The sequence below is a fragment of the Rhyacophila brunnea genome, unplaced genomic scaffold, assembly GCF_057557595.1.
Source record: "Rhyacophila brunnea isolate RB1 unplaced genomic scaffold, BYU_Rbru_1.0 scaffold_16, whole genome shotgun sequence".
Classification (NCBI taxonomy): domain Eukaryota; kingdom Metazoa; phylum Arthropoda; class Insecta; order Trichoptera; family Rhyacophilidae; genus Rhyacophila; species Rhyacophila brunnea.
This window is the reverse complement of record NW_028232816.1, coordinates 4,433,496-4,454,816: the sequence shown is the minus strand read 5'-3', so window position 1 is coordinate 4,454,816 and position 21,321 is coordinate 4,433,496. Positions and strand designations below refer to the sequence as shown.

The 21,321-nt window shown below is 34.1% G+C and overlaps 1 protein-coding gene across 1 annotated transcript; it reads left to right on the top strand.

The window, feature by feature from the left end:
• The first annotated feature begins 1,765 nt into the window (after positions 1–1,765).
• Gcat (Glycine C-acetyltransferase) lies at positions 1,766–18,172 on the top strand. The gene is made up of 8 exons (XM_085944007.1): positions 1,766–1,870; positions 7,566–7,765; positions 9,066–9,167; positions 10,911–11,118; positions 12,542–12,722; positions 14,129–14,321; positions 16,589–16,766; positions 17,927–18,172. Exons 1-8 carry the CDS (start codon positions 1,843–1,845, stop codon positions 18,082–18,084), a joined length of 1,248 nt encoding a protein of 415 aa, XP_085800133.1. The 5' UTR covers positions 1,766–1,842; the 3' UTR covers positions 18,085–18,172.
• The last annotated feature ends 3,149 nt before the right edge of the window (positions 18,173–21,321 follow it).

Below are 21,321 nucleotides of genomic sequence, written 5' to 3'. Positions count from 1 at the left end.
AGATAATAATCAACGTTGGTAAGTATTTACATCATAATCTGCATCTCATCCAGTGACGTTCCGTGGGTGTAGGCAGGCCATGTGTTGCATACGAGCGTTACATTATAAAAGGCGGCGAATGAATGATTACAAATATTACAATTTTTGAGAGCGTGGCGGTTTTCTATGAAGCAAACGATGCGGTCACTTCGTTATAAAATATCGACATCTTAGTTTAAAAAATAATCGTAATAGGTACCTACATGTTGGTATGGTGGTTTATCGCACAGGCAAAATTTTCACAAGGGTACCTCCAAACCTGCAGCGCCACAGAACACTGAGCAAGGCCTGAACAAAAATGAACCATGAGTGCGAGTGAGAAAGCATTCGGCACGCTTATATCTCTGCAATATGCGTTAGAGTAAGATAGAATTTCTAGGATTGAATTAAATATGGTTTGTTACACGTCACCGGTAAATATTGATTTGAATGACTACAGTCATTTAAAAAACCGCGAGCACGTGTTGCAGAAATTTATTGTTTTTGTGTTAAATAAAAAGTTAGTGGTAATTATTTTTAATTAATTTAGTAGTAGGTATATTGTGTTTAAATTTGGTAGCCATACTGAGAAGCAGCATGATGGTATAACGTTCGATAGGCAAGTTAATAATAATAATAAAATTTATGTTCTTCTGTGAGTTATACGCAAGAAACACTGCTTCATTTTGCCGAACAATAGCCACTCTCTTTATATTATTACTCTGAGATTTCAACACTTAATGGCATTTCTGGAAGCTTAGAATGTGATTGGATTGGTATTGAAAGCGCATTGAAACATATCGGCATTGTTTATAGCTGAAATTTTGGCAGTTGACATTAAATTTAAGTAATAGATTACATTATAATATGTGATTCTAGTTGTTCGTCTTAATATTTCAATAATAATTTATGTAGGCAGTTCGGTGTAAACACGACTTCATTTTGCCGAACAATAATCGACTCTCTTTATATTATTGCTCTGAGCCACTGAGAATAGTTTCGTGGAAATGCTCAAATGTTTAGTAGGTGTGTAAGTATGTCAATTGAAGATTTGTGGTGTAACTCATGGCCCAACCCAAGGGCCCGGCGAGGCGAGTCGACCAGATAAGTGAGATAAACACACATCACAAATTTGCTTTAATGGTAAAAAAAAAATCGCTATTTCCCAACGATACTGTGACTATTTTAAATTATGTGGTTGTACAATAAAATTTTTAATTGTGTATCGATACTTGACCACTCCATTATTCAAATGTATGTATTGAAATATAAAAAAAAACACTAAATATACGTATTAATTTTACCGTGTACACCGTGTGGAAAACGCTACTGTAGAGCATCACACTGAATTTATCCTTAGCGATAAGTAGAGGGGCCGTCAAAGATCCTAGCCTGGGGGCCCGGTTCAGGATGTGGGGGCCATGGTGTAACTACTTGTCTGTTTAATTCTAATGCAGCCTAGGGACGTTACTAATCCCTTCCCATGAAATTGTTCGCTATAAAGAGACGACGAATAATAAAATGGTGCGTAACCTTACATCAATCCATGCCCTTCTCAAAGTATGTAACGCCTCTGGTTCGCGAACTAAAAATATAATGCGATTCAAGTGAACGTACCCACACTTATATAATATAACATACTAAGGTAGGTATACTCAACAGGTTTGTGTTTAATACTGTTTTGCCGGCTACATACGTTCAGTTCAAACATACGGCTGTGTACATCGATTATTCAATAAAATCAATTGATATAAACATTATTCACTTCGGGCTCACTGTGTTTTATCAAGCACGCGAATCTAGTGAACGAAAAAGATTTTTGTGATGTCTAAAGTTAACAGTTTGTTCAAATGTAAGTATTTAAATACATATTAATGTTGTAGTTTAGCCTTTGATTCATATACTCATACATAATTATTGGTAGGTATATCGGGATAATAACTTTCACTCTCTTGCCGTGCTGAATGCGATGTTTTTTTCTTTAAATTTTGGTTGTTGAAAGATTAAAATATTAATACCGTATGAACTGTGAAACGAGTTTTTCTGGTATTGTAAGTCTTAGTAATACCTACATACACTATTGTAAGACCCAAATACGTACTCAATAATGTGCGGGGCTCGAAATGGACCGGAACCAGTGAATCCAATCCCGAGCCAAAATCTTGATCCCGGGATTTCGAGATTACGATTTAACGATCACGGGTTCCTGTTACTGGTCCCGGGATTGGCATTTTTTCAATAGTTAATATAAAATTTCTATATATAGGTACAAAATAACGTTGATAAAATCGGTCAAAAATAAATTCAGTATAATTTATACTATTTAAGACATTTATTGTTAATATTGTGTACGTTCAATCTTGGAAATACATGGGTTTAAAATGGAGTAAATAATATTGTAATAATGTATAAAAATAATAATGTGAAAGTAAAACAGTTTTATTTATTTATGAAACGATAGCAAATACAAGTTCAATTAAAATAAAATAAATGACAAATGCATTAAAAAACATGGTGGAATCACTTCTGAAACACTGTTAAAAGTGCGAAGTATTGTTTTTTCCAATCTTTCTCATTTTTATTAATTTATGTGTTTTACATGCGCAATAAATCAAACTTCATTCTAACTCTGTTTATTTCTAATGTATTTGTATGTTATTAAAAGTATTTTTTTTGTTATATTTTCGTTTTTATTTTATTTTCCATAAAAATTGATAAAAAAACTCAATCCCGAAAGTTTCGGGATTATGTTTACCAATCCCGGGATTCATAGGTATCGAAAATAGTTCAGGTTCCTGGAATTTGGAATATTGGAATTATCGCTCCATTCTTGGAAAAAATAATTTGACAATCTGAGCTAGATATGCCATTTAACAGGCACCGTCCAATCTCTTTGCATATAACATTTTTTTAATATAACAAAAATTTAACACACTTATTTTTTTATAAAATTTACCTACCTACATAAAATTAGTTAACTGTGTTATTATTTTCGGAAAATTGTTGAGCGCTCCGGTTCGTAAAATTTTCCATTTCAAGCGCTGAATGTGATAAAATTATATCGTTATAGATTCAATTACTAATGTGTGCTACTAGTGAAACATGCGATCTATGATAATTTGGTGCTGCCAAAGCAATATTTTTGTTAGTTTATTTCTAATTGTAAAATACCTACTTGTATTCACGCATTTAATAAATTTCTACCGGCGCCAAGATGGCAATCATCGTCCAGATGGTAGCACCAAATCGACCCTTACATCGACTCTTTTACAAAAGAAAGAAACGTGGGTAAATGTGCCGGAGAGGTGGCCATGAGATTTTACAACTCTCTTTTCAGACCAAACCAAACCAAACGTGTTATGGAATGGTGCAAGTGGGAAACTACAGAAGATAAATCATTGAATAAATATGCAGACATGCGATCTTACAGAGGTCGTTAAATTAAATACAATAGGCGACATACCTAACAGCCGAACGACTCCCTAAACACCACTCCGTTAGATTGACGAATTAATAAAATTAACAGCTTACGTTTTAACGTTTACGCTAAGAAATACATGGCAATGAAGAAGTAGAGAGCATGAAGAAAATTATGAACACGGGGAGGCATTCATTCAGCAGTCGACCGACAATAGTATTGTTATAACACGAAGAAAATGGTCAACTTCAGAGTGTTTCGACTCTTGAACCATAATAATTATGTAGGTACTAAGTCAGTGTTTACATTTTTCCGTGTCCGGAAATGTGTACGTATGCAGTTCGCCATAACACACTTCAGTAACGTTGTATCGGAAATATATGGCCGTATATTAAAGACCGCTCAACTTCTTTGGGTCGTATTATAGTACTGACATAAAATTCATGTCTAATAATAAAACACGGTTCTTATCGATTTACAGCAAGCCAGCGGCAAACTAATTTTGAAAATAGCCGATATACTGGATTACTTGTTAGGTTAGGTTAGGTTTTCATTCTTGAATTCATGAATCAGCTATGAAATTTGAATTAGATAATATTCATATTGAATCTAATAAAATTGGAGACCGTATAGTATACGGTCATCTCTTTCCGATAAGAAAGCTCACGGCGAACTGTGCCACGGTGAAATGTTTTACATACAATTTACATGTAAACGATCGACAATGGTATTGTAATAACAGAAAATGGTCATCTTCAGATTGTTTCGACTCTTGAACCATAATAATTATGTACTTACCTATGAGTCAGTGTTTACATTTTTTAGCTATAATTATGTGAGTACCTACAAAATATTTGTACTTAAATTGTGTGTATAAATATACTTACTGAATTAAGTACATATTATGTACCATTTGTATTTTAATATTATTCTTTCTACTACAAAAATATAGTTAACCAGTTTGTATTGTGTCTAAATTATTGCATTTACTTTCCGATTGAACATTTGAGTAAATAATAATATAAATTCTTTCGTCCGTTATATTATATTATTAAATAAAAAAAATACATAATAATTATATTATTATACTGTTGAAAACGTGAATATTTTTTTTATTATGTTGTACGCATTGATATACTACTGGATGAATCATATGCTTCTTAAAATGACGCCCGATTTTCAGCGACTCGGCCAGTGTTAAAACTTACTGTTTTAATATCAGCGGACTTAACTCGATATAAGCTCACTTAATATTTGTTTCGAGAACGACCTGGCAATAATTATGAGCAAGCCCGATCTAGCTTGCATCTTACTCTAACTAATAGTCAGCGCAATGATGACGACTTGCTCTGTCCGCTCAGACATGAATTTTTGGTAGCTTGCAAGCTTTGAGTTGCAGACACCCTTAGGGTCACTATTCCAAGAAGGCAAATTTAGTTTTACAGCCAGGAAAATACGGGTGAAATTCTGGAATCCATGTTAACGGTCTTAACGCATTATACCTACAAGGAAATATTATAAGACGATATTCGTAATATATTTTGTGGTACATTTTTAAAATGACACTTGTATGGGAACTCCTCATCCAGTAGTATATCAATGGTTGTACGCAAGTGAATAGTTTTTTTTACACCAAGAAGTAGGAAGTGTAAAGTTTTTTGGCGTCATTTTTTGTTGATTTTTATAATGGTTACAATATGTAAATTGTACGTAAGACATTTCACCGTAGCACAGTTCGCTGTGAGCTTTCTTATCGGAAAGAGATGACCGTATAAGTATTATACGGTCTCCAATTTTATTAGATTCCATATGAACATTAATTCAATTGTCATAGCTGATTTAGGCGAAATTCATGAAATCAAGAATGAAAACCTAACCTAACCTAACAAATAATCCAGTATATCGGCTATTTAAAAAAAATATTTGCTGCTGGCTTCCTGTGAAGTGTAAACCTACAAAAACCGTGTTTTATTTAGACATGAATTTTATGTCAGTACTATACGACCCAAAGAGGTTCAATATACGGCCTTATAATATTTCCGATACAACATTTCACGGTGAAGTGTGATACGGCCAACTGCATACGTACAAGTTACCGGACATGAGCTATTATTATTCTTAATAAGATATTATAATCGTCATGGTTATATGTGTTTCAAGATCGAAAAGTTGTTTTTCGGCTTATATTACAAACGAGGAGAAATTATTTGACGTTTAGGAAATTTTCGGCGTCATACGGTGAGATATATAGAACACCTCTTTAGGGTCTTCGAAAATTCTGCCTGTGACGTTCTCAGCACCATAGCCCCCACAAGAAGGGGGGGCTGACAGGACTCTAGCCTTAGGGTACGGGCTTAGGAGGTGCCCGGCGAGGCAGGTCGACTATTTAAGTGAGATAAACACACATCACAAATTTGCTCTAATAGTAAAAAAAAACGACTAGAATTTTATTTTACAATTACTTTTAGTGTGTTTCCTGACTAATAAAAATGACTATTTATATTTATCCAATACGGTGAACGGTCACAAGCTATTTAACTATTACAAAAGGGTGTCGCGATCAGTGCTTTATAACGTCGTTGCCATTACAAAATTGTATAGGAAATCGGTAAATCGAAAAGGGTATCTGCAAAATCTCAAGTTTTCAGGGGAGCATAAAAACAGTTAAAAATGTATGGCACTTCAAATCAATTCAAAAAATATTAATACTATCGACTGAAGGTACTTGATAGAATTTGAATTTAAATTCTAATGGATTCAAGCTCTGTACTATTGACTTACAATCAGTGTGTGTTTACCTTTGGTGAGTGCACACGGCGCCTGAAGATGCCGAAAGGCGAAACCCGGGTCGCAAACAACGACTTAAATGGAATAGTACAGAGCTTGAATCCATTAGAATTTAAATTCAAAAAAGGTTTTCATAATTTGAATGAAATTGAAATTTTTGTAAATTATGTTATTATGCATGTGTGTAAAGGCGATTTTTGCGGTTTTAATTATACAAAAATGTCATGATTCTGCGTGCCGATAATTCAAACGGATTTATTTAAAAAATACCAAAAATCGCCAAAAACACACGTAAAGCCCTTTATTTTACACGGAATCCTGGAGTTCCACGGAATACCATTTGGGAAACACTGCTGTAGAACATTACACTGCCCTTAACCTTAGCTATAAGTTGGGGGGGGCGCCAAACATCGTGACCTGGGGGCCCGCTTCAGGATGTGAGGGCCATGCCCAACACTATTATGAAAAACATTTCTCGTCCTGTCCAGAAAATTTGGAGATTTAGCGAAAGCGATAAGAAATATGGAGCATCAGTTGTTCATTTTACCAAGGTGCAGAACCAAACTGCCACTGGTAATGCCAATTGGGAGGACGATAAATATGTTCAACCAAATTGCTTCGGGTGTTGATATATTCCACTTGCGTGAGGTGTGTTTAGCTGGACGCTATTTTATAAATTCTTAAAACATGGTCTCCTTAGCAAACTAGGTGTATTTCTTTAAACTTCTATAATATGTACAATTGTATTTTCACCGCTTTTGTATGTTTATATTATGTTCTTTTTTTATATTTTCATTTTTATCCCTTTATAACATTTATTTTTCTTTCTTCTTTATGTGTATGTTTCATGTCATGTTGTGTACCTACGTCTTAAACTTATAATTTGTAATGTCCACAATATGAAAAAAATAAAATAAAATAAAATTGAAAGCATGTACATAGCGGAAACATTCTGATTTGCCTTTCTACAACAATCTACAACTATTTAAAATGAGCTACGGGATCTCATAATATGATAGGTTCTACTACGTGTTGTTAGACCACGACCATGTCCGATCCTAATAAGATCATATAGACCTCCACAGAGTGGAGGTTTGTATTAACCTTAGACTATGATACATCGTATTAACAGATTTTGTTTTTACGAGCAATGGATGTCAGCCACTTGCTCAACCTATTAGTTCCATACTTTGACTCACACACAAATTGAAAAACAATATGTGTACTTGCCAGACCCAGGATTAGAACCTGGGACCCACGACGCTTTAGGCCGACGTTTAAGCCACGCGGCCATCGTGGGTGAAACGTGTTATTATACATTAATCACTATTTAATGTTTTAGCATTCCGTCGCTATGGGCATTCAAGTTCCGCGCGCTTACGGCTGTCGGAAATCTTGGAGACCCGATTGGAAGGAATAAAAAATGCCGGAACATGGAAAGGCGAGCGCGTAATAACAACGCCACAAGCTGTCAGCATTTCCGTCAAAGATGGCCCTAGCAATGTGCTCAACTTCTGCGCAAATAATTATTTAGGATTAGCTGTGAGTATAAACGAGTTTTTAATTATTTTTCTAGGTACGCAAGAAATGTAATAATGTTCTGTCATTTATTTTAAATTTACCGCCAGATTTGCTAGGTATAGACAACAGATATGTAATTTGAATCATAGAGAATAATTTATTGACAGCGAAATAAAAACCTATTTGCATTTTTTTACCGTGTCCGATTCTATACGCTTCCACAGAGTCGAGGTTTGTATTAACAAATTTTTGTTTTTACGAGAAACTAATGTTAACCACTTGCTTAACGAATTAGGTCCAAAGATTTGAGTTGCCCCATCTCCACCCGCCATATATATGCAGCCGCAGTTTATGCACGGCCGCCGTCCATGACGTTATAAACGTGTCAGAATGAAAAGATTTTAGTGCCACAATTCCTTGTCCCGAAGCGATGCTGCACGGGACTGATGTAGTAACCATGTACCTAAGTGCTTAAAACCTTAAAGAGTTATAGAAAATAAAAAGGATCTTGACTTGCTCTGCCGTGAATGACATGAATAGTGTCCTCTGTACCCGTGTACTGTAACTCTTCCGAAACAAAGGAGTCATGAGTTTAAAGTGATGAATCTAAGGAGGGATCGAATTTATTCCGTCCTCCATATCGTCGCTGTAGGATTGGTTTCCCGAATAGACCAAATGTTCAGGAGACGAAAAACAAATTTCATAATCCTATATTTAAATACATAGAGATATTTAAATTGTTATTTTTACAGCATATATGAATGATGTATTCATTACCATTACAAAGTAATTTAAAGAAAGGGATGGTTCTCGTCCAATTAGATACAAAAAAACATTCTGCATTAAGAGGTCGATTTCGACAAAAACGGATATTCGGGAAACCAATTCTATAGCGACGATATGACGCAGCAAATTTTCCAAATGCATCAAAGTCGGTCTAGGTTATTATCAAGTCGACATGGCTCATCGGGCCAGTGTATGGATGGACCCTGGTAAACAGCTCCGCTCGGTCGAATGCCATCAACGGGCAGTCCCAAAGGTCATGTTCAGCGTCTTGATGGTCATACCTGCATGTGGATTCCGGCCCATGTCCTATCAAACGAAAACCATGCAGCTTGGCTGCAAAGTCGCAATGGCCGGTCCATACTTTGAAAAACAATATATTGTATATTTGCCAGATCCAGGATTCGAACCTGAGACCTATGACATTGTAAGCCGACGCGTTTGCCACTCGGCCATCGTGGGGCCGTCAAAATCTGACGTCAAAATCTGACATGTTTATTTTGTTGCCTATCTAAATACTTCATAATTTTTTTTGTAGGATAATCAAGAGGTGATAGCTGCAGGCAAAGATGCAATGGATAAATATGGTTCTGGATTAAGTTCTGTTAGATTTATTTGTGGAACCCAAGTTATTCACAAGGTACATACATCCTACCTGTATAATTTTATATTTTTAATTCGCCTAATATTTATCATCTCTGTTCTGGCAGAACACACTAACTGGAGAATACTAGTTTTGAGTAATTTGACTTTGAAGTTGTTAAAATGTTTGAAATGGTCTATCATGTGAGTTTATTAAGTAATCGTAAAAAGGATGACTTTAAAATAAAGACTGTTTATTTATTAAGAAGGTTTCCAGACGGTAATGTTTGAAATAAGGAATATTTTGGTATAACTAACTCAATATGTCATTTTTTCGAATTAGTGTCTTCTGCCAGAACAGTGACGAATTATGTAATTTAAAATAAACTAAAAATAAATTACCTACCATGTTCGATCCTAAGCAGAATACACAGACCTCCCCACAGAGTGTACAGACTTTTAATAATAGGATTAGTTATTAGCCATTCGTCCAACCCATTATTGGATCCTTATACTAAATCAAATAATTCACATTGAAAAATAATATGAATTTTTTTGACCAACTGTGTGTTCGAACCTGTGACTCACAGCACATATAGTTCGTAGGGTATTAAAATATTGATATATTATTATTTTTAATTTTTCTTATAAATTAACTAAATTTTGTAGTAGTATACTTACATGATTAATATAAAGACCTAAGTTGACGGAATTTGAAACAACCTCAGTATATTTAGGAAATATCTACAAGAATGTTATCTAAAAGTCGGTAGCTTAGTGGTAAGATTCCTCGCCTAGAAAGAATGATATCACTCAAAACTCCATTAAGCTTAAGTTTTTATAAGATTTTTTTATAATACCTATGTGTTTCTGATATTTTACAACTTAATATGTTATCATATTATCTATCGGGGTCGATCCACAATTGGATGAAGGCCTCCCCATAGCTCAGTGGCGATGGGTGATAGGCTGTTAAGATCCGACATAAATAATGCATACCTACTAAACTTTGTCAATCATACGTAGGTAAAAAGTAAAATTGACCAATGCCTTTTGCACCCACAATCGTTATTATCATCAGCTGCTGGAAATTCACCGCTGGAAGAAGGAGTCATTATTTTCATTGTACGCTTCCGCCATATTGGTAAGGCATTCTTCGCTGTGCAATGCATGAGTACCTTTTCATGTAGAGGAATGATACAAATAGTATTTAATGTAATATTATACCTAAATGTCTTCTTCTAGAATTTAGATCCTTTCAAATAAACGCAAGCTAGATACACTCTCCTTCTACTAGTACTTGTAACGGTCCTTCTTCTACGGTCATTCCTCTTTCTGTCAATCTTACAACAAGTTACTAATGTTTATCTAAAAGTATTCTAGAATACGACATGCTTTATTTGTATGCTCAATGAGTTACAATATATCGACATCTTATAATCTGTCTAGCAATATAGTTATGTATTTACATACAGTAGATAAAATAACTTGCAAACCTGTTCTACAGTGCGTTCTGAAATTTTTTGATCCATGCATGCAATATACGTGTTTACACATGCATTTTTTTGTTATGGCCGCGATAATAGGTACTGTCAGCAGTAAATCCATGCACCTGTAATCGGGGTATTTATCGCATGTACAAGAGGAACAATATCATTCTATCATAATAACATATATTATTATTTAATATCTCAAATATTACAAAATATAATAGGTGTAATTCATCTTATAATATGCACAACTTATCCAATTGAAAATTAATTGCCATTTAAAATATAATTATAATATTTTGTAATAACAGGAACTTGAAGACAAAATAAGCAAATTTCACTCGAGGGAAGATACAATCTTATATGCTTCGTGTTTTGATGCAAATGCTGGTGTATTCGAGTCGTTTCTCACAGCCGAGGATGCAATATTTTCTGACACCTTGAACCACGCATCCATTATTGATGGCATTAGACTGTGCAAAGCCAAGAAGTTCCGGTACCAGCATCGTGATATGACAGGTAATTGAAATCAACTACATTTTTCATGGTTGTCATCCAGATAAAATGATTCATATTATATATCTCAATCGCCTACGAAATGTTTGTATCCTGGAAGGCCATTAGATACCATTCACACAATATATTCGGTAGAAATACAGCATGATAATACAAGATATAATATTGTACACATCGTCACTATACAGTCCAATTGCCGTAACCCTCACTTTTCACTACAGTGACATTTTGATGACAATGGACTTATTGCATAGGTACTTTTACACGAACTGGCCAAGTATCATAAATCCCAAAAAAATATTTCATATCAAAATAATTCAAAACAATTTTTTTAAGCCATTTGTAACTTAACAAAAAATATTCCAGCCAAATGCTGTAACCACAGAACAGATAATAAAGAGAATACCAATAGGCTATATTCAATACGCCGCATGTTGATGCAGGCTTTTGAATGTGTGAGTGTCCTATGAAAATGAAGCACGCATTATGCACGTGCAATAGTGTGTGTAATACACCAACATTAAGTGAGCGTAAATGCATAAACCGAGAGCAGTTTTCAGTATTCGACAAAACGTATTCTTGACACGTGTGTAAGTTTAGCACGTATTCTTCCTTACTCGCGTCAGTTACCTGCTATCGCCTTACCCGTTATGTATTTCAGTTCCCATTATTTCTGAGTTCTCTGGCTGTAACCCTCTCTACACGTAAGCCACAGGGTACGTACAGAGTAAGCCACTCTATTTGGAATAAAATAATATAAATAAAATAATAAATAAATATGTTATATTTATGATGATTTGTATTTAGGTTTCTATAAATGAAACAATGTGCTTGACTGTTAAGACAAAAGAGTGAAGTAATTTATTTCCGTTCATAGACAATACAATAAATCAACAAGCTAACAACTCTACATCATAGATGGCGCTAGTGGTAAAGACATGGTATTTCGAGCATATTAGAACAAAATATTATATAAAATAATAAGTAAATCCAACGCCCACAGTTATTTTTCACTTTCTGAACTATTTGATATTTGAGGGTTACGCTACTTGGCCTGTACAGTGACAATATTAGACTCTAAAAACTCCTCGACAAACCACACCCCGCGGGCCACATGCGGTCCGCCAAGTATTTCTGTGGTGTCCGCGAGCTTTAAGCATGATTCTGCAAAAAGTTTACACTTTTACTACATTTTAACGCCTTTTTAAAAATAAAATTTGAGTAAACATAGGTATAATGCATTGAAGAATTTGTCAACTTGTTAATTGTTTTATCATTTCTGGTCTTGTTCAAACTAAGATAGAATTTGAAATTGCACGTCATTTACAAGCAGTTTTAAGAATCTCAACTACAAAATTAACACCTGAAATTTAAAAAAATGTAAAACAGTTTCATTCTTCTCATTAAATTGGTTGATTTATTGTAGAGTTGGAATCGCTTCTTAAGCACAATGAGGCGAGATTGAAACTTATCGTAACAGATGGAGTGTTCTCGATGGACGGAACAGTGGCTCCTCTGCCGGCTATTGTGAATCTAGCAAAAAAGTATGGCGCATTGACATTCATTGATGAGTGCCACGCTACTGGGTTTTTTGGAGAAACAGGAAGGTACTTAACAATAAAAACAGAATCTAAAACATAACGCGTTGAACAAATTTATTGTTTTGATGAAAACAGGATTAAAAAATACACATATTTCTAATTAGGTAAGTACATGCCGGCACTATGGTATGGCCGTCAGAACCGCGCAAATAAATTGCATAAAATTCGTTCGTGCATCTCGTTAGCATGCGATGAACAAGTTTTCTATGGAGAATTACACGATATTACTACATAAATTAGTACACAGCGTGTTCTAGAGTTGTTATACGAGGTAGTGGCCATGCATACTCGCAAATCAGTATTCATGGAATTTTGAGCTGTCGGCCCAGGCGGATGTTTGCATTGTGTCAACACACCTATCACAATTGGTTATATGTAAATTGTACGTATAACATTTCCCCGTAGCACAGTTGGCCGTGAACTTTCTTATCGGAAAGAGATCTCTATAGCACCGAAATGATAAAATTACGCATTCTTCGTGGAGCATTTTCATAGCCGATTGTGGTAAAATTTATAAATTCAAGAATGAAAACATAACCTAACCTAACCTAACAAATAATCCAGTAGGTATATGGGCTATTTTCAAAATTAGTTTGCCGCTGGCTTGCTGTAAATCGATAAGAACCATGTTTTATTATTAGACATGAATTTTATCTCAGTACTATACGACCCAAAAAGGTTGGACGGTCTTTAATATACGACCATAATGTTTCCAACACAATATTTCACGGTGAAGCATACGTTCCATGGATATAATATTATTTAGATGGATGAAATAATTTAGTATTATTATAATACTCTATAATAGAGCAATACATTTTAAAATGGAAATAGCAGTGTGTCATAACGTCGCTCTAGGATTAGTTTGGTGAAGCTCCATTTTTGACGAAATTGACTTTTTAATGCAGTTCATTTTCTTGTGTAGAAACGCATCGAAAACTTTAAAAAAATATTATATTTTTCATTAGAAACACAGATATTTTTTCAAAAAAAGTCTAGAAACCATGGTACAAAACAATCAGGCAGTATCGGTTTGTCCAATGTGCAGACCAATCGGCGTCGAGGATTATTATACGGTTACCACCCCCTCTACTACGTGATTGGTCAACGGATCGCTTTATCGTATTTTTGATATAAGTGTTGTCTAGCTTTACTGACTTTGTCTATAATATGAAAGATCTTCCAGCATAGAGGTAATGAACTTTGTTTTTCGTCTCCTGAACATTTCACATATTGTCGGTTTGGACAAACTAATCCTAGGGCGACGATAAATATCAATAATAAATAAGAAAACAATGTTACCTAAATGATTAGTCAATCTGGACATAGAAAGTTTGTAAACTTAAATGAAGATCTTGTACAATTTTGTCTATTAAAAATATTATAATGTATTGTGTTTGTTTACATAATAGGGGGACGGAGGAGTATTCAAAAGTGGCGGGTGAAATAGACATTGTGAATTCGACACTGGGAAAAGCCCTAGGGGGAGCAATGGGTGGATATACAACTGGCCCTAAAGCATTCATAGATCTATTACGGCAGGTTTCCAGACCGTACCTTTTCTCAAATTCGCTGCCTCCCGCTGTCGTTGGAAGTGCATCAAAGGTGAACATATACATCGTCAATGTTCTATTTCTTTCTGTCAATTCTATTCATATCTATGATAGTTATCAGGGATACATAGGCCAACACTATCTGCGCATCTATTATATACACAAAACTGCTATCGGCCACTATCGGCGGCTATCGAGGATAGTTTATCATATTTTTGTATTGAAGTATCATAATTTTTACAATTAGTTAGTTGTAATTGTTACAACAAGTGCTATGTTTTAACAGCACCTCTCTTGGCTATGCTAACTTTTAGAGTGAGATAGACAGTTTTACTGTTATAATAATACAATTATAATACCTCAATACAAACATATATGTGTCGCTAAATTTCAAAACCCGCTATAACACTTTTTTGAAATAATTAAGATATAATATATATCGTTGGATTCGTTATTAAAATCTCTACATGAAAATTATATCGCCCCTTTCAAAAGCCGCTACGATTAACTGTAATTTATGAAACAAAATCAATGTGTCTATCAAATCCCGCGATAACACTACTGAAACATTCAAAAACCTTTTTAGTTCAAAAAGTTTTTATTGATTTTATCAACATAATGAAAAAGTGTTATAGCGGGTTTTGAAACTCAGCGACACATATGATAAACTACCCTCGATAACCGTCAATAGCAGTCTTGTGTATAGAATAAACACTCAGGAATGGCAAAGTTCACATTTATACCCCGTATAAGTCGGGTGTGATACTGACTTGTAGAGTATAGTAAGTGAGCAAACATATAAGAAAGTCAATCGGATAAAGCCACGGAAAGTATATACAGTTTGGTGCCCAAACAATGGTCCGACTCTTAATCCTACTTTGAACTGAGGAATTATAAAGAATGTTTAATACCGTAACATCCGAACATACCTGGGAAGTATGCAAGACAAAGCCCAACATTTATAGTGCGTTTTAACAAACAGTAATCATATGGTTACTAAAAATGTCATTTTACTATCAAACGTAATGACAAGATCCATTTACAGATGACATTTGTGAGCGAATTCTGCCATGCATCAAATATTGGAAAAACCGTACCCATGAGACTTTTATCAATATTGAAGTCAAGTTTGTCCCCCATCTAATAATAAGTATATTACCTATATTAAGTTGGAGTTGACGACAATCGCCCAAGGTAACAACTTACGAGAGTTTTATTGTCATTGGCATTTACTCATTTATAAAAATCGTGAACAGCAATGGCCCCAAGTTTGTACTTACGGTGGCTGAGTTGTTAGAGGAGCCGTCAATGAAGCCATGGGTCGCAGGTTCAATCTTACTGCTAGGATAAAAATGCATACTGGACTTTTAATGTGTTTCTCATTGAGTACAAAAATTCAATGGGTTGAGGAATGACTAATAACCATTCCTTGTAAAAAAAAACTGTCAATATAACCTCCATTTATCAGTGAAAGTCGTAATTAACCACATACATGACCATTTCAAATATGGCTTATACTGGACATGTTTGACGCATAATAGGATCATAAAATTTACATTACAATGCAGTAGTTAGTGGAAAGACATACTGCATCAATTATTGTACGTAGAAATAATACACTGAACTACGTTAAAATATTAAAAATATTTAGATGATCAACTAGAATCGCAAATGTAATACATCTTTACTTAAATTTAATGTTAACTGCCAAAATTTCGGCAATAAACAATGACACTATGTTTCAATGCGCTAACTCACCAAATATCTATTTATATATGGCTACCAATCCAATCACACTCCAAACTTCCAGAAATACCATTAAGTGTTGAAATCTCAGAGTAATAATATAAAGAGAGTGGCTTTTGTTCAGCAAAATGAAGCCGTGTTTCTTGCGTATAATGCACAGTTGAACCTCAATTTTATTATTATTAACTTAACTATGAAACGTTATACCATCATGTTGATTCTCAGTATGTCTACCAAATTTAAACACAATATAGTTTAACATATTTTCTACTAAATTAACTAAAAATAATAATTACCATTAACTGTATATTTAACACAAAAATAATAAAATTTCAGCAACACATGCTCGCGGTTATTAAATGAATGTAGTCATTCAAATTTAAAATATTTAATTTAGCTGTAGAAATCCTATATTACTCTAATGCATATTGCGGAGATATAAGTGAGCCAAATGCTTTCTCACTCGCACGTATGGTTCGTTTTTGTTCAAGGCTTAGTTGAAATCTAAAATTTCATACATATAGCGCCATCCAGTTATAGTTCAAACTCACTGATTGAACTGCTATTTTTCAGGTATTTGACATGCTCCAAAGTTCCACAGCACTATGTGAGAAGATAAGGAAAAACACTTTGCAATTCAGGAGAGGCATGACGAGTGCAGGTTTCAAGATCAACGGACAAGATCATCCAATTTGTCCCGTGATGATCGGTGATGCAAAGTTGGCCAGTGAACTGGCCAATAGGTTGTTGAGTAGGTTATCAATTTTTAGCTCTGGTAATCTCTTGTATAAGTTTAGATCTTGTTATATGTCATATATCGTTGCGTTCATTATCATATATCCTAAAAATTAGTTACTTTCATTTGGTCTCCAATTTTATGATCTTCAACATTGTCGCCGTTATGTATGGCAACTGAATAAAGAATGCTCGGATGCCACCAGATAACTTGCAACATGACTAATACCTAATACATGTTTAAACATGCATTTTTACCACGTTTTTCTTAGCTCATATTCTTGTTTGTCCGGTGGTTGTTTATCCAGTACAAATCTTGCAATCGATTTTTAACTAGCTTCCCGACTAGCTAAACATTTGAAACTTTTAGAATATATCAGAACATGATTCCAATGCATTATTTTAATACTTTTAGCCATCTTTAAGTAGAATTGAATTCATTTTCAGTTAATTCTATTTTGTATGAAAAGTTATTTCGGAAGAAATCCGTAATCCAATCCCCAATTATTGGTTGCTAAGGGGGTGGTCCTAGCAACTAAATTATTAATATATACGTGCGTTACTATGGAAATCAAAATGACATTTCAGTATTCTATATTTGTTTGTTTGTTGCAAAATAGCAAAAAAATGATTTGTTGACAATTGCCTTATTTGTCCTAAATTATCAATACATAGAATTGTCAAGTTTATATGATTAAACAGAAAATTTAAAAACGTGGTATATAAAAATTCTTTTTGTCTTGTAATTATTTTTGTTATGTCCGCGATAATACATACTGTCAGCAGTAAATCCATGCATGTGTAAACGGGATATAACTGCAAGTCCCTAAGATTCTACATTGAGTTGGATGTTGCTCCAGCCATTCCCATTAGGGTATCAAGGTCTCTACAAAATGCCATCACCCGTGACGGTTTTTAATGTTGTCGAGATTCTTAATGTTCTGCCTGTTCACTGATCAGTGGGAAATCTGGTTAGGAATGTTAGTTTTCTATGCGTTGACTTTCAGATTAATGCGAGACGAATTGTTGTGATATTTGTCTCCAAAATGCTTTTGATAAGGTTGGTAAATAAGACAGTCATCAGCGTATCTTGGGATACACAGTTTGACCGTTAGGGTGACAGCTAAGTCTCGATCAGGTGACATTTATTCAATTATCATACTTATTGTTTTTCAGGTGAAGGCATCTACGTGATCGGATTCAGTTATCCAGTGGTGCCAGAAGGAGCTGCGAGGGTCCGTGTTCAAATAAGCGCTGCTCATAATGCGGAGCAAATCGAAAAGGCTGTCAAGGCATTCACCAAAGTCGGGAAAGAATTGAGGATCATTCAATAAAAACCGCTCATAAAATATTACGATTTTAATGATTATAATATCAAATCTATATTTTTATAATATTGAATAAATATTAAGAAAATTTGAAGCGAAGTCTTTTTATTGTAAATTTGGTTTGTAATTTTTGATTTTACCATTATATCTACCAATGAAAATAAGCAATACAGAGCTAGCGACCAGGTCCTAAGGTCTTATTAGACTGAACAGAGCAATTCTGTGCAATAGTCAATAATATCATGTACTCCTCATGCTGCAGCCATTGCGAAAACAAACAAAATGAAAAATAGTCCAGATTGCAGATTCTTAATGATCTTATTTCTAGGTGAATCAGAAAATTAAATATCTTTTAAATGAAACAACAAAATTTATATAATTTTATTACCCTCTGTGTTGTATTATTTCTACATGGCTTAAATTAAATTGATACATGCAACCAAATTTATTAAATTCTTATAGTTTTGTAGGTACTATTCCATTTGTCATTTTGTGTGACCCAATTATGTAACTTGATGTATGATGGATGTATAGAGGATTCTTGAATATAATAGTGACATAGGTACCTCAAAACATTATTAATCAATATAATATTTTCCATATCAAGATGTGTTTTTAGATCCTTCAGAATTAAAAACAAATGAATCTTATTAGTCTGAAATTAAAAACATATTTTTTATGGCTATTAAAAATTTAATGAACAACATTGAATACTTTTTGTGAAGTCACAACAAAAAAATAATTTTCTTACCATTTTAATTTCACTTGGGGGGTACATAGGTATATAATATGTAATGCCAAACATTCTACTAAATTAAATACGAAAAACATAGTGAATATTTAACATTTTACAGACCTACAAACTTATCTGTAGAATGGCCAAAAATGGAACTACGAACTACCATAGGATGCCTTTTTGAAAATGTCATTCGAGTCTTGATGGGGTAGTTTTCAACAGTGGCTCCCATTCTTCAGATAAGTTTGTAGGTCTGTATCTGGTTTATATGGCGATAGAAAAAAAAAATAAACAAAAAAATTGTTTGAAAACATAAAATTTAATATACCTACTATTTAAAAAAATCTCAGATAGGTATAAACATATTAGAATAAATACCACACCCGATGGGACTTGAACCTGTAATCACTGGATTCGCATCAATGTGTTTTACCAAATAAGCTACGCTCTCTTTGGCTACGGCATATTTTTTCTTGTAAGTATGTATCTGAGGTATTTTTAAATCATGTATAAGGTAAACCAGGGTAAGTGTATATTTCGGGCAAGTGAAACCCAACGCCATTTAATCCAAAAATAATACCTGTATAGTGATGCCTCCTATTGGAATCGGAAGAGAGTGATGTTAGCTTAATGCACAGTAACTAACAGCGTGATATTCGGGCGGTTAGTACGTGATCGGCAGTATCAAAGCAAGCAAGTGTCGATAAGGTCACTGTATGAGTGAAACGATACCCACTATAATATTTTTTTAATTTTCAAACCGTGTCAGAAACCACATTTTTTAAATTGGTAAATGTACTTTAAGATTTTGTTTACCTAAATAATGCATAAAATTAATGAAATATTATCGCATTGTTAGGATAATATGTACTTGGGTTACACTTTCCATGAAAAATATGGGTACGTGGCAAGTGCAACTCTGTATGGGCCACATGTTGAGGATGTCAGTATTATAGATAAGAATGACATTGTACGATTCTTGCCGAAATCATTAGTGAATAGGAGAGGAAATATGGTATTTTCTGTGTCATTTGATGGTTATAATATATCTTAATTTTTTCGTCTAAGAACTAATCTTTTGTTTATTACATTGTATAATCTTGAAAAATAAAATTTATTATGTTAACTAAGTACACCTTACTTTTTCTTTTTTATAATTTAGTTGAACACAGTTTGGTATAAAACATATTGTTTTCCATCATAAAAGCGCATAAATATCTCATGAATAAAGATGTTAAAATACGGAAATATAATCGATTCTTATTATTTTTCCCTTAAAAAATCATAATAAAATTGCTGTTTTCTTATTATTTTTTTTTGATTACTCTTATGAAATCTATGTGCATTTGAAGTATCTTACACATGCACCTTCCGAGTTTAATGTGCATTTTCTCACATAGAACAATACCTATATTACACTTTCTCTGGGTAAGTGTAAACCATGTCCCTAAAAATATGTTTTGAGTTATTCAGAAAAATACCTATATTTTAAAATCACAATATTTTCATGATATTATTATATTAATAATGAGTATATTCTTATGTGATCAAAATTTCATATGAATCGGACAACTATTATCTGACTTTTTTTTTTTTTTTTTTTGACCATGTCCGATCCTGATAGGATCATATGGGCCTCCACAGAGTGGAGGTTTGTATTGACAGATTTTGTTTTTTACGAGAAATGGATGTCAGCCACTTGCTCAACCTATTAGGTCCATACCCTGACACACACAAATTGAAAAACAATATGTGTACTTGCCAGACCCAGGATTCGAACCTGGGACCTACGGCTTTATAGTCCAACGCTTATGCCGCGCGGCCACCGTGGGCGTTTTATCTGACTTACATTAGGTTAAAGTTGAACTCATGATTTTATAGGTTACGCTTACCCTGGTTCACCTTATTGAATACCTATAAAGAAAGTTACAATCCCAAATCTTGTCAATTATTCGCTGAAGAAAATAGTTTATTTAAAAAATAAGACATTAGAAAACAAAAATAAAATCACAAACAAAATCACAGTCATAACAAGTACCTAAGGCATTAATCCACTCAACAGCCTCCGGTTTGGCTTGGTGTATGGGCGTATGGCTAAACTCCTCTGGGGGTTTCAACGATGTGCTCAGTGGTCTGAATATCACCACATTCACAAAGTGAGAATTCTTTCAATCCCCATTTATGCATAATATATTAAGCATATTATTTGGAATGCCCTGCAGCAGCAGATCAGCAGATGTACGTGGTGATTTTGCTTATGCAGTCATTGCAGTACAGGTAGGTAATGTGGGTAGGTGCATGTGTTCAAGGCGTTCAGTGCGTTGATCAAATACAATCTTTGTACAAGTACCTAAAATCACTGCCATTTAAATTTGGTTGCGATGATTGTTTGCATAAAAGTAAAATCATACTATAAGATAAGAGTTCCTCATGCCTGATGCTCTCTCTCGTTTTGTGTTGCTTAAAATTAATTTTCTTATACTCCTCAATGTAGCCACGTTTCGATT